Consider the following 15,572-nt stretch of genomic DNA (forward strand, 5'->3'; position numbering starts at 1 on the left):
ACCTAAAGGCAGGAGATAGAGTTCCCAAGATAAGAGATAAGATTTCCCAACTTCCACCCAAGTTCATGGGAACTAATCATATAGAATTTTCAACAGAGCCTACCAGCTTAGAGTCTGCACATTCATCCAGGAAACCAAAGCTAATCAATTTACTGCCGCAAAAAAAAAAAGTCTCTCGAGATATTATCCCATCATTTCCCATTATTGAAGACATAAATCTTAAAAAGCATGGATAGGCATAGAAAAAAAATTCCCCTATCTCTTTACCTGATTATTTCATTTGTAAGAGTTTCAGATATGGGCTTTACAAAAAAATAGTATTTGTAAAAGAAATAAATGGCCAAGAATTTTATGTCCTAATTTTCTTGTGAGCAAGCAAGATTTTACATCTCATCTACACTCTCCTTGAACCTCCTGGTCTAGCTGTTTTTGCATATTAATTCTGGTATTTAGGTCTTAACTCAGCACCTTAAGAAATATAACTAGAGCTTCAAGGAAAATAAAAATGTGATCCATGTTGGTTGTTTGCCTATTGTTCCCCTGTGAAAAGAACCAGCTCATGTTTCAGCTTCCCTAGTGTTAAGTCCCCCAGTGGCTGCTAAAAGTACAACTTGTGCCTATGGAACCACGGCCTAACAGCACCTCACAAAATATTATAGATAGTGCCATTTCTTTTATACTTATGGGAGTAAAGAACAGGAAAATATAACAAACTTTTCTACATCAGGCACTGAGACAGAGCAGAACCCGAATCAAAGCTCAGGATGCCTCTGTGACCTGGCTGCTGTGGTATGCAGCAGTTCCAAGGTGGTCCCACAGGGACATCCTTTCTCCTGGCCAGGGCAGCCACAAACACCAAGAGCTCTCTGGCACACAAGGCAAAAGCACTCGTGCATCACCCAGAGCCCTGCATCTCACCACAGACATTTGGAGCAATCGAAGGCAGAAGTAAACACCTCACTAAAAATAAACAGAACTCAGCATAAAGGTCTGAGAAGGAAATGTCTTTTTGAATAGCAGAGACACCAGCACAGCACTGGGATGTGTCTGCAAGGGGGGAAGGAAGGGCTAATGGCATTACAACCATGACACACCACTGCAGTTCATGGCAAATATTTCCTCTAGTGAAATGTAGCATGTTATAAACCACCCCTGACCACTCAGCTGGTTGGAACATTTGGCTGCTTAAATATTCTAACTGTGCTGGAGAAAACAGCTGAACTAGCAGCTGAGGGCCGGGAATTACCCCCAGGTCAAACTCATTTACATAAATGACATTTTCCTACACTTCTGGAAATAAATGGTCCTGAAAACTCACAGATGCTTAGTACTGTGCTAATAACTGTATCCGGTATGTGAATTCCTGCATTTATTGGGGTGCGAGGTCTCAAGAGGACAGCAAGCTCTCCCAAAGCAAGCTACTTTTTCACCAGGCTGCCCTTCCACTGCATTTCAGCTCGATCCACCCATGCCCTGACCCAGAAGTGTTGTACATCCAAAACAGGTATCCTCCCCCAGCAGCCAGGACAGCAAGCATGACTATCCATGAGCTTCCCTCAAGGGCAAGAGCAACATGCTCCAGCAAGTGTCCAACCTGCTGCTTTCAATGACTTGGGCTGTGCTGGAGCTCCTCCCAGCAGGCTCACGTGTGGTGCTTCCTGCAGACCATGCATCAGCAGCACACAGGCAGTGGCAGAGGGAGCAGAATGGTAACTCAGGTGTACTCCAAACTCAGAATTCCGACTCAGATTATAACCTTGTTCTCAATGGACACCCATTACTCCCACAAGAAAACACCTCCCAGTGTCAATGACAGCAGAGAAAGCAATATCATGTGGCTTGTTCAATTTTACCATTCTTTTTTTGTAGTCCCTAATATTTCACACAAAGCTCTGTGTATATATTTACATTATAATATAAGGATGAATTTCAAGGAACACAAATTCGTGGTGCATATTCCACATGCCATCCCTACAGCTCTCAGCAGTCCCAGGATTATTTTCCTATATAAGGATCCTTTTTATTTTAAGGCTCAAGTGACATTTCTTTTTTATTGTTTACTGAAATACAATGAATGTGATGACCATCTATATATGAATAAAAATTACTAGTGATATAGGGTGGGAAATACATACAGGTATGAACTATGGATTTATTTGTAAAAAAGATCTTCAGAAATACCAGCAGTCATTTTGCACATCTGATCATTCATTTTGTGCCTAGTGACAAGAGGCATCTCTTCCCCTAGATCTTCAGCTTGCTTGTATACTTTGTTTTTCAAAGATTAACACATTTAGACAGGTATTTGACAACTTTAAATCTGACAATATGGAAATCTGTGCAAGATAATCCACAAATGTAACACAGACCTGTACATCTCTGCTCTGAAAGTAGGTTTTCTTTTCACCTATGTATCCAGAGCTACAGACCAAACCAGCACAGCTGAGGTACACTGTAGAGATTTTGTTTAGCAGAATAGCCAAGCAGACTCAAGTTAAGTTCACACACAACCATTTTTAATGTAGCTTATAATGTCTCTGTGACTGGACAGAATACTCTGCAAAATTAAGCAATGGATCCACAACACAAAAACCAAGGTTACTCGTGTCATCATTTGTTTCTCAGACATGTATTTTATCATATGGCATGTTATTGATTTATGCCTACTTTAAAAAAACCAAAACACGTGTTTGTGAAGCCCTGAGTATTACTTAAAGATGCTGTAACTTCATGATCTCATGGATGAACAGGAGATCCTTAGAAACCAAGTCTCTACTGTGATGAAAACCAGCTCTGGCAGAGTAAAAACAACACATTCACAAATATCCTTAAATAGCCATCAAGCACAGAAACCTTGCAGCTTGCAAATGGCATTATTTCCATATTTGCACCATAATCCCACTGTCGGTACAATGTTTAGCCTTTATGCTACGCTGTTTCAAACAGTGGTTAAAAACAAAATAGATAACATCAAAAATACAATAAATCTGCATTTTTTGGACATCTCCATTTGTGTAATTTACAATATAGGAGGTCTTAAACAGGAAAAGACCCCAAACAGATCAGTTTCACAGTAAGAAGAGGGGATCCTTACAGTTTTGTGCATTCTGTGACACAGTAACAAGCACAACTCACATCCACAGCTTTGCATTTAGTATCTATCACAAAACAAACCTTTATCATTCATATCTGAAAAAAAAATTAAGAGGGAGTGCAAACTTTTCACAGAAGCTTTGAGACAGCCATTGATCACTCATCCTCTTTTGTACCCCAAGGGGATAAGGGCAAAGAAGGGAGGCTGTTCTTTCAGTGAACACAAGCTATAATTTACATCCCACATCCAGGGCTCGCTAAGCAGACCTGGACAGGGCCTGGTTTTTCCCACTGAAGATCAGAAGTCAGCCAAGTTTTTATTGTACACATGGGAAGGCTCCTAGCCATGGAGAAAAACAGATCCTGGAACAGTCAATTACCTGAAAATGTAGCTACTTGCCTGAAATCATGGAACAGCCATGCTCCACCCACATGAGCATTAGAATTCACACCTCCAGGGGCTGCTCTGTGTGCTGTCCCATCAGCTGAAGCACTACTGATCCAAGATGGTCTTTCCCATCTGCTTTGAATAATTAAACCTATACCAAAGCAAGGACCTCAATCGTACATCAGGGCCACACAAGCAATCAGCTGGCTTCCTGCTACTTTTGTCCCAGTTCCTTGCTTTTTGGAAGAACAGTGTCACCATGAGATACAACTGAGAGCAGTTGACAGTAGAAAAGCCAGTTGTGTGCTGACCTGTGTGGGTACAGGCTTTGCCTAACCAGAGACTTGAAAACTGCTCATCTATGTTGCAGGTGAGTTTGACAAATATCAGAGGACTACTTATTTTCTGGGCACTAGGATTTAAAGTCTTCATCAGGCTAAAGAAGAACTGACAGATGCCTACTTCTGCACTGCTGGTGAGTGTTCTTGGAGACTGAAGGCAATTTTTTTCTATTATTAAAGTTTTGCAAAATATTCCTCTAAAACACAAAGGATATTTAAGCTATATTCTCTACTGCAGAAAAAGCAGTATAAGAGGCTGGTTGCAGAGGAGAACGAAGATGCACGATGCTCAACAATCAATTTTATAAAAAAAATCTCATATCAAAGGATGGCAATTACCAAACATACCCTAAGATAACAATTCAGCACTCAGTGAAAACTTGGCTACATTAGTCAGTCAGAACCAAGCAATATATAGAATATTCTGAGTTAGACCCACAAAGATCAATGAGTCCAACACCTGATTTCACACAGGGCTACCTAAAAACATGTATCTAAGAGTGTATGTAGGCCATTTAGCTATGTGGCTTCTTGCCACATCAATCCTGGGCAACAAGGAAAAGTTCTTGTGGAAAATATGATTTCTGAGGCATATGTGATTGAAGATCATACAGTTGTTAGGTTTAAAACTGCTTCTAGCACATTATTTTGTTTGAGGGCTTACTTAAAAATAACAAGTCAAACTACAGATATACTACAAAAAATCACTCCTGATTGTGGTTCATTGCTCACCTTGACCCTGCATTCCAATGACTACACCTCTACCTTTTGGTAAGCACTAAAATTACAATGACTTAAGTAGCGCAGGAGAAATTAAATGAGTTCAGCTCACTAAATTTCTGGCAAAGATATTTGAATTTCTTATGTCATCCAAGAGAAGAAAATGAAAAGATACTTTACACTAATAGTCCCTAATATGTTTCTGTTTCTTCCAAGAGCTCTCGCTCAGGATTTGACTCCAGGGCAGATAGGCTGACGCAAAAGTCCACACCTTCATCTGTCCCACCTTTTTAACGAGGATAAAAGTGATTCAGCTTCAACATATATGGTGACAAACCTCTAAGCAAGTTTTAAATGGAACTGGGCAAGACAGCTCGGTCAATAAAGAACAGTGTAAATTTTGTTTTAAATCTTATTTCCTTTAAAATACAGATAAACAAGGAAGCTGAATACCACACAGCCAATGTTTAAAATGTAAATTCTGTCATTCTTCTAAAACTGTATACAGGCTTTCTCTAAACTCACACAATGATGCTCAGTACACTTCTGAAGAGGAAATCAGGCCACAGAAAAGAACAATCATGATGACTCTATGAGGCAACTTTCTGTCACTGCATTACTGCTGATATACACTAACTCCAGGTTCCCTCATGTCTGAATTAATGCACAATGGCAAGTATGAATCCTAAACTGAGAATTTAGCATGCTGTACACACCAGTGGATTGCAGCCTATGTAATTTATTTTACATATTAGCTCAAAGTTTCCTTTAAAATGGTCTGAGAGCACTCCAGAAAGTCAATTGTGTAATAAAAAATAAAATTCCTCAAACTTTACATATTGAAAACCAAAGGTAAACCTGAAAATTTCAGTAAAGTCAGTGGTGCCCTGACAAATTGATTTCTAGGGCACATATGCAGCCAAGACATTTTACTTTGCTCAAGATCACTCAGGATGCCTACAGCAAAGCAGGAAATAGGAAGATTACCTTAGTATCAATCCAAAACTTCAGTCAGAAAAACATTACTCCAATTCCCTGGCATTATTGCTGACATTTTGCACTGTTGAATTGAAAAAACAAAGTCTCACCAAAAAATCATATTAGCATACAATGTTTATTATCTTCTATTAATCTGAAGTCAATAATTTTGATATGACTAAATTAATTCTGAAATAAACAGACATTTTTAAATACATATGAAGATGATGGGCTTTAACATGAGAGTACTTAGTTGATCTGCACTCTTAATCCACATGCAGGATACATAGATCAAATTATTGTACATATCCTTTCACTTTACACTGAACTATAATACAGCACAATTTCTGGAGGTGAAAGCAGGGAGGAAAGAAATAATATTTTCAAGTATCTCTTTAATTTAAAAAGAGCATCAATGATATATTAAGCCATTGTGTTTCTCTCTGATTTTGATTTTACTTATAGTATACACTTTTGTAAAACATATAGCTCATCAATGATACACAGTGGCCCTTAACTAAGGGCAAGTAACAAAAAAAAAAAAAGAAAAAAGAAATATGACAGAAAAGAATTCTACAGATTAGAAAAGTCATATTTTAGAACATCGTCACTTCACAGTGCCTCCAGTGTTGCTAAGAAAGGTCATGCACAACATTTCTAATGCTGTCATTAGTCCATGAGAGAAATGTCTGCGTGCTTCACATGAACAGAAAAAGGTACAAGTCAGAAAGAAAGCAGCTTTCTCCAGTTATCTCTTAGGCCTGTCTGTGTCATCAATGGTAGCTAACAGCTTCTGTCTTGCCTTTTTGTTGATGTAGGTGCCCAGACAAATATTCACCAGATTGGTCAGCTGCTTAGCAGAATATTCCTGGCAAATGAAAACAGATCACGTTAGGGCAGAATAAAACACCAGACAAATACAGAAAATTTTAAAATACACAGACATACTCAGTGTGGATTTCACAATTGATAGAAGCATCAGTACACAGGGGAGATTTAAAGCTATAGTTCAGTCATGTCTGGATAGTTTTCATAGTTGAGGCAGAGAACAAAAACTGTATTTTTCTACATGGTGGCTTATAATGGAAAATGCTTATGACTTTAAAAGTACTGGAAAGAGTTCACATAAACTAACTCTGTGAACATGTATATAAATCAATTTTTAATGTATTTTCCATTCTTTGCGAGGTTTGGTGGGAAAACATATGCAAATGATTAAGCTTTCAACACAAAAACTTTTTTTTTTCACTAACTGTAATAAATGTTGGTGATCTTTTTTTTATTTTGACTTCCCATTTCCAACAAGCTTCTAAATGCTTCTGTCTGCAGAGTCTCCAAATGATTTTGATTTCAGTATATGACAAAGGAGGAAAAAATGTCAAAAATGTGAAGAAAACAATTCTTAACACCTGTGGAAATACCATATTTTCCACTATTACCTTTATGTCTTAACACTATCCAAACATAGCTTCCACCAATGTGTTTTAAAAAAGTTTTTCCCTGTAGGTCATCAAACCCTGTAACTCACAATCTCTCTTGGGGTTCCAGGCAATACAAGGAAAATTCAATCAAAGACACATTTCTTTCCTCCATGTCTAGGAGGATTTAATCCCAAAATACAGATTTCAAGTACTTCACTTTAAAAGACTTTTTACTTCAAAAATGGGTATCTCCAATAGCATGTGACTGTTACTAACACAGAACTGTTGTAAGTGTTAGTTCATGGTAGAGTGAAAGCATCTGAATGTTTTCAAAACACAAATATAGACTTATCTCAGCAAGAAATGCTGATTAAGCATTATCAAATGAAGAAAAGAAAAAGCAATGACTCTTTTCCATTGTGCCTTACAACTTAGTTTAAGCAATCTACTCCAAAAGGCAATACAAAACCAAATGCTCTTATCCCAAAACGTAATTCTTGATGATCAAGTTGTGCACTTCGGCACATTCTGAAGAGCTCACAAATGTTTTCAATTTCCCTTTTCTCTAGTTATCTACACTTTTTGATACAATAGGCAGACGTGACTGGCTTAGTCATCCTCCCCACTCATCAGATGTTGAACTAGGTCAAACACATCCTAACTTCATATGATAAAAATGAACACGTACATGCACACATACACCTATATTTATACTGCTTCCATTACAAAAAATATTATTATAATAATATTTATTATAATGAAACTTGATGTAAGTTTCATTATAATAAATGCAAATATAGTTATATATTCCTATATTAATTTTTAGCATTAACATAGAAGGATTGATTATATAGTTAGCATGTTTTTATCTTCAGAGTGAATCTTCTCAATAGAGAGAAAAAGAATGCAATTTTAACTCCTACCCTATGTTCTTTTATCCAGGTTTCCATATCATTTTCTGTCAGGTAGTATGCTTTAATGTAGGTCTCCACAAATTCTTTATCTGGAATAGGCCTAATGTCTGTTAACTTTTCTAGTTTCATTAAGAACTGTTGAAAATCCAGCTGCATCAAGGCACGTCCTTCATTGCTGCACTTCTTTACATTGGCATAACTAAAAAGAGAAACAGTGCAAAGCAGAACTTAGAAGGAAATAAAATTAATTTTGCTTCTCAAAGTTAACTTAGTATTTTGAACCTTGAGGAGGAGAAAAATTATGGTTTTAAGTCAAAACAGACAAGAACTTTTCTTAGGAGCAGACAAGAACTTGTCTTAGGATTTCTGCTGCACAGCTTTATTTGCATTAGTACAACACATTTTAGCCCAGTTATCAAACAGAACCCCACTGCACCCAGTGATACTTAGAAAAATCATACCCTCCTCTCCCAAAAGCCATAAAAAATCCCACATTGAACAGCTTACTGCAAGTAAGTTAGAGGAAATTAAACCAATGCTATTTAGCACACTGGACTTTTCAAGTGATCACAACCACTGGAGTCTGAAAGGTACCACAGCAGCTTTAGGAATGGTCATCAGGAGCTTGCTGAACCAAATGAGAGCAGCAAAGCTACTTGCTCAAAAACAGCCACAGCAATGAGAGGATGAAAGGTGGCAGCACTGGCTCATCTCTGTGAGAAGTTGAGGATTTAGCAAGAACAGGCTGCCAGCCTGTTCTTGTGACAGGTTAGAAGAGACAGTAGATGAGTTTAAGAGCAGGGTAATACCAGCAAGGATCACAGTGGAGTGATAGGCAACAAACAAGGAAAACGATCTTTGCAGTTCCTCAAATGGATAAGGAACTGCCTTTGTCAAGATCAAAGGAAATGACACTGCAATGCCCTTAAGAACACCAATTTCAACTGTCTGCAGGGTCGGGGGGCACTGTGGCTTAAGAGACTTAATCCAGCTCATCCACCAGTTGCTCCCACAAGTGACAACCCTGTCTCACTCTTCCCTTCTACCAAATCTAAAATAAGCTCAGTTTTCACTGGTTCGTGAAGTTGATCCTAATTATTACACACTCCCTAGCTGATTAGGTTTGATGCAAAAGAGGCTGCAGAAACATGCAGCTGGAAGCTGGATACACCACAAGGTCAGGTTAAGAATATGAAGAAATTTCACAGAGTTGGTACACAGAAAAACTTTGCAGAATGCAAAAGGAACAGAGGCAAAACAAGAGAGAGCCAATGCAAAAGTCCTCTGGAGCTTCATAGAAGACTTGCAGATGATTTTCAGTAGGCTTAAGAAGCCAGCTAGGAAACAGGAGAGAACACAGCACTAGGAGATAGGGAAGGACTAAATTTAAAGAAAGATATAGCTGACTGCAGTGGAGGTAATTCTTCATTCAGTGATGAGCCTGATGAAAGCAATTTCAGTTGACTGGATGAGAAACATCTCCTTCATGGCTTTTAACTCCATACATTCATTGAATGCAGAGATAAAAGAAGTTACAAATTCAGAGAGCCAGCTATTCAGATCACCTTCCTTCCCTTTCCACAGTGGGAAAAGAACCTACAAGATATGTAAAAATAACAGAACTGGCTAAGAATAAGAAATTACAGGCAAATGTTTGAGACAAGATGATAATGAGTACTTTTTACACTCTCAGAAATGGTACAGGACAAATTATATCAGGAAAGTATTCCTAGTCCAACCTGCTTAGGCAAAAGTAAAGGTCAAAGTTTCATGGTAAGTCACAAACATGAACCTGAACTGCAGCAAGGAGCAAGACACATGAGCGATGATCTTCACAGATAAGGATTAAAGTGATGATCTTCACAGTTAAGGATGAACACTGAAGCCACAAAAGATGAGATGTGATGTAAGAAATGGAATCAAGTTGAAAACAAACACAAAGGCTGAGGTAGAGGAGGTTGATAGTGACTGACAGTGTTATCAACTTGAAAGGTAAGGGGAACAGAGAGAAGACAAGATAGGCTTTTGTTTCACTTCCTTACATTTGAAAGCAGAAAATAAATTTCAAAAAGGAGAGCTAGTTGTACAGGCCGTATGTTATATGAAGGAATTGAGAAGTCAGACACAGGTCATGGATAGATTTAGTTACCCTGAACATGAAACTGATCTCTCTAGAGACTGCAAAAGGATGATGGCATGAAAAAATGGGAAGGAGATAAAAAAGGATGACTTTATTGAAGCAGTGGAAGCTGATGATTCTCAATAGGCAGCTAACAGTTGCAGAAGAAGGGTGGTTTTTCTTTGAGGTCCTGATTTAGAGCAGACAGCAGGAGAGTGGGATGCAAAGAAATAAAATAGGTAGTAGGGAGTGAATAGGCTAAAGATAACCAGGAAAGAAGTATGGAAACATATAGAAGGAGTGGAAGACAGCACATATTCTATGATGCAGAAGAAGTTCTGGTAGGAGCCCAATCATATGTAGTAGGGGGACAAAACCATAAAAATAAAATGCAGGGGATAAAAAGACTACAACACTCAGGTGACAAAATTGAATCCAAAAAGACTGGGACACTGATTACAAGAGTAAGGGATGAGCAAGGTGTAGGTTCCTGACTAAGGTGCTCAAGCAAGCCAACTAAGACATCTCTCTGTTCTTGATACATTTGGCAAAACCATGTTCCATGGCTACTTTAAGAAAACTGATAGTGTTGACAACTCCATCTTTCTTCCTGGCAAAGATAAATGGCATCACCATGGAAGTAGTGACTATTATATTGTAACTTCCTTCTTTGCTTTGCTGGGAAATGATAGTTTTCATACAGAAGTTTCTTTGAAAGAATACTGTATTTTCAAATGCTTCAGTGTCATTCTTCAGAAGTATCTAGGATCAAGACCACCCTCTTTAGGCTTAATGCTGCACCAGACTGTGAAACAACTGCTAAGGTGTGTTAAGCACTGATAATTTTTAAGGTCCCCAAAAGCATATGAACGCACAAGGACACTATAAAATTAGAACTTTTAACTCTATAAAATAAACATTATCATTGTAGACATACCTACCCAGAAGCAAGACTTTAATAAATACTTACCCTTCCACAAGAGTTCTATTGGCCAAGCGTATGCAGTGCTCCCAAAGGATGTTGGAGACTGGCAATGGAATACGGACTCTCTTAGACACATCATTCAACCTCCTGTTAAACTCTTCAAATTCCTAACAGAACATAAAAGATGTTTATTCTTTAATGTAAAAATGGATCATAGTCTATACATCCAACAACAGCAACAACTAATTAGAAATGCACATGAAAGAGTATACTGAGAAGTAAGAGCAAAGAAGAGAGGCTTAATAGGCACAAACTGTAGACAACTCAATGTGTAAAGTAGAAAACATATCACTTTCTAGTATATCACTCACAACATTACCTCAGTGATTTTTTTAAAGGAACTATTGCTCTGTTCCCCAGAGCTGTAGTTCTCTGTGAATCCAACACCTCTGAAAACAAACCAAGTAGCTTATCCTTCAAATGCCATTTTCATTGCCTCACTCCCTAAACTCATATTTAACTTAAGTCAAAATATAGCCACTGAAGAAAATCCAGTGATGATCTCTTTATCCCTCTAAATACCTACCCCACCGGTTTTCAAAGCTCAGAAACATTGTAACCACTTTTCATTCTTCAACCTTTCACATAAGGTAATTCCTAAATGCTTTAGAAGGAGCTGAGAGAGGCCAAATGGAACAGTTTAGGACCACACTGCAGCACAAGATAACAATTCAGGTCAAAGGAAGGCACCTGTTTCCACATGAATCATCAATGGCCTGGATGGATTTCAGCTGGTATTTTGAGTGAGAAACTAGTCATGACTTAATGCAATTACTACTACAATGATTTTTGTGACTTAAAAGTGAAACAGAAACCCTCTGCCAATGATCAATGTCTTTATCATATAAAAAAGTATCAAATTATTTCAATATCAAGCAGAATGGTAATGAACTCCTCTGTAAAACCAGCAAAAGTCATTTGCTGTGCAGTCTTTTAAGACCATACTTGCTCAACAGAGATTTTATTTCCAAGGCTGTTAGTATAGGTTTTTTTCCCTTTTTTCTTACAGACCCTCTCAAAAATTGAGTAAGTGAAGAAAGTCAGAAGAGAACTTCAGTTAACTGGCATTTAACACATATTTTCTGAAAGATGAATTTGGCAAAAAGATGCAGGGTACCACAATGTCATGCTTTAATTGGCATACAACTCATTCTTCTAAAGATGAAGATGCCTAACGCTCCATAACCTATTTCTTCAACAGTCTTCTTTCCCCACTTAACCTGCTTCCAACATACTGTGACTGAATATAGAACTTTGTATGTGTGCACACGACTGAAAGTAGCTGATTATTACTTTCATCACTGTGCTCATATCTGATGTTCCTGGAGTCCCAGTGTACACATAAAATAACTCATTGCTTAGCAGTTATTTAAAAGCTTTTGTATCAGCTAGTACTAGCTACAGAATAGAGAGACTAAAATTGGTTTTAAATGGTATTAACTCTGATTGTCCTGAAGCAAATTCATCATCAGTTGCATACTCACAGAAGAAAAAAGTTTCGCCCCAGAGATCAACTATTTTAAGCACAAACTGGTATCAAAAATTTACAGCAGCATAAACAAGAATAATCACAACAATTCCATCAAATTCAGTGCAATGATATCCTCCGTCAAATTCTTCCTTCTTTGCCTTGATTTTTTAGCAGAGAAGAGCTACAAAGTATGAAGGTGTTATCCAAACTGTTATTTCACACAGATGTGTAGCTTTTTCTGCGATTCACACTTCACACATCTTTAAAATAAAATTTTCAGTTTCTCTAAAAATAATTAGTAATTAATATAGTATAATTAATTAGCATAATTCTACCACTGCCAGAAATTACCTCTGAAGACCTTTAGAAACATTAATTAGGCATATATAAAAGGATGACAAAGGGATTGTCCCAAGAACTAGTCCTGTATGCCATAACACATGACAATTGTATAATGACATCTACTGAATGCAATTGTTGGGTGAATAAATTCCCTTTAGCTTCCTTTTCAAATGCTAACTTCTAATATAGCAACTTCAATTAGATACTGCATGATCATCATTGGTGCTGATTCGACCTACAGCTCCTATGATACATCTCAAAGACAATCAGCAAAATTATTCAGAACAGCAGTAGTGCGGTTTGGGGATTTTTTAAAATGATATCTCAGGCCACAGAATCTTCCTCAGTGTTACTCTGTTTACTACACATTTCTCTACCAGTCAAGACTTAAACATGAGACTTATTAAACTTCTTTGGTCAATTTCATACACCATGTAGTCAAAAATCATCACTGAAAACAAGCCTTTAGAAGCAAGAATAATGACACTTCTGGACAGATCTCATAGGAAATTACTATGAGAAATTTCCCATTACAAATGGGAAATTACTATTTCCCATTTGTAAGGATGATGTATTGTCCTAGCCATGCCACTTCAACAGTTTTTGTGAAGTATTACAGCAATTCAGTGTTTATATAAACTCTAGCACACCATTTCCCATAAACTATTCACCTTTAAAAGAGCATCTACATATACATTGTGCTGTGACATGATTTCCTTCACATCCCATTTCACATTAGCCATGAGAAGAAGCATTTGTTCATAATCAATGGCTTTAGCAGCAACAATCCAATAAACTGGTTTACGTAGTTCACTGGCAGTTGACACTGTCTGAAATAGAAAATAAATAAAATTCATTTCAGTAAATATCTATGGTGTAGAAGTATTTTCACCATAATGTACAAGTTTCAAATTTTCTATATGAAAATCAGCTGTGAATGCCACAATTCTGACCTGAGAATAGAACTGCTGAAGAAAAGGCTTCTTGGCAGCTGGCATCACTGCATCAAGATGAGGCTGAAGAAATTCAAACTGCTCAGCCAGAAATACCCTTTGAAAGCAAAGAAAATTTACTGTGAACTAAGTGTAACATTTGGCATGTCTCTTTACAATTTTTACTCTACAGCTGACATATCTGGCAATAACAATATGCAACCTTGGAAAATTTTGTCCCAAGAAGAACTATCTCAGTTGCGCGCCAGCATATCAACTAGCAGTCTCAATTCTGACAATTTTAAAATGTATTTGCAAATAAGAAAATATTTAAATAAAGAGACTAAGGCTTGAATATCAAAAATTCATATTTCTATTTTTCTGAGGATACACTGCACAAGTCTGAGCCAGGGTCTAGTAAAGTCAGTGACCAAGAGTCACATAATTTACATTGCAGGACAGTCAACATCAATATTAATAAATCCATCTTAGAATTTCAAAATAACATTCCCAATTAATGTTATGCTAGTGATTCTATAAAACAGAACTTGATCTCATATTCTTCCTCAGGGGTAGAATTTGTTAATAACGACATTATAAGGAAATATATTTCTAACTAAGCATAAATGAAAAAAAATTTAATTAACTCCTAATCTTTAAGTATCATCTCATGTGAGGAAATAATAATTCCTAGCTGACTCTTACTATTATTCTTCTCAAACAAAAATCACTTTGTTACAGTTGCATTAATTCATTATTATGTCCTCTTCTCCTGTGGTATGACACAGGTATTCTTCTATCCACTGCAAAGAACATGGTGATTCAGGCCAAACTGATATGAACTAAGGAATTCTGAGGCAAGTATTTAATATAAAATCAGAACGAACCATACAGATTAAATATTCCCACTAGCATCTTTGAAATTAAACTTTTTTCCTAATAGATTTGGCCATGTACTGTCAGAAATTACTGGATCATCTGCAGTAAAATTTCATTTCTTGTGTTTACATGTTGCTAGACTAAAGAATTAGACCCCAGTACCTTCAATAAAGAATTCACCTGTATCGTTCATATTTAAGATCACATTGAGAGGTAGGAATTTTTGACCTGTCAAGAAGGCTCTGGATTATAACCACAATTCCTTAAAGAATCAATAGCTTTCAGTGATCACAAATACAGTGTGTACAGTAAACAACCTACAAGGATTCTGTGGCCACCACTCTCTCTGCCAAGCCATACAGCGAATTGCCAGATGTCAAAACTACGAGATGACTGAGATGTGGGCTTGGCACCTTCTCTTTCCTCTCTTCAGCAGCTGTGAGAGTTCCTGAAGGATCAGCAGACACCTCCTGAAACAAAGAATTAAACAAATTAAACTCACAAAACCAGCAAGGATGGCTCCAGCTGAACAGTTTCAGATGCCAGATAAGATGAAGGAATGTTTCAAATTCTAGGGTGTAATTTAAATCAAGCTTATTTCTATTTAAACAGTATAGTGAAATGGGTGAAAAAAAACCACCAGATCATACAAATCAGTAGCCAAGGGAAAAATAAGTCAAAAGAAAAAGGCAGCAAACAATCTTCTCACTACACAACACCCAAACAAGCTTTAGCCAAAATGCCTTTCGGGAGACTGACTTCTCACCCTTGGAGACAGTGTATCTTCAATCTGACAGCAATCAAATAAAGAGGCAAATCAAAGAAATGTTACTTCTGCATAGGCTTTACTGCTTATATGAGCAGTAGCTAACTTAGGTAAAAAACAACTGATGTTCTCCATCACAGAATCACTAGGTTAGAAGAAACCTTTAAGATCATCAAGTCCAACTCATACCCTCACACCTCAACTAATCCATTCCATGAAAACT

General features: G+C 37.3%; 1 protein-coding gene across 1 annotated transcript in view; it reads right to left on the reverse strand.

Moving 5' to 3' along the window:
- Nucleotides 1-4,940: 4,940 nt before the first annotated feature.
- VPS50 (VPS50 subunit of EARP/GARPII complex) overlaps nt 4,941-15,572 on the reverse strand; it is a 78,199-nt gene continuing 67,567 nt past the window's right edge. The window contains exons 23-28 of the mRNA XM_039707349.1: nt 14,905-15,053; nt 13,726-13,822; nt 13,444-13,602; nt 10,945-11,066; nt 7,865-8,054; nt 4,941-6,388 (exon numbers count right to left, since the gene is read on the reverse strand). Of these exons, the coding sequence (XP_039563283.1) occupies nt 6,269-6,388; nt 7,865-8,054; nt 10,945-11,066; nt 13,444-13,602; nt 13,726-13,822; nt 14,905-15,053 (837 nt within the window). The 3' untranslated portion in view covers nt 4,941-6,268. The remainder of the gene's footprint in view (nt 6,389-7,864; nt 8,055-10,944; nt 11,067-13,443; nt 13,603-13,725; nt 13,823-14,904; nt 15,054-15,572) is intronic.

This window comes from Passer montanus, unplaced genomic scaffold (assembly GCF_014805655.1).
Source record: "Passer montanus isolate IOZ18808 unplaced genomic scaffold, ASM1480565v1 scaffold10, whole genome shotgun sequence".
Classification (NCBI taxonomy): Eukaryota; Metazoa; Chordata; class Aves; order Passeriformes; family Passeridae; genus Passer; species Passer montanus.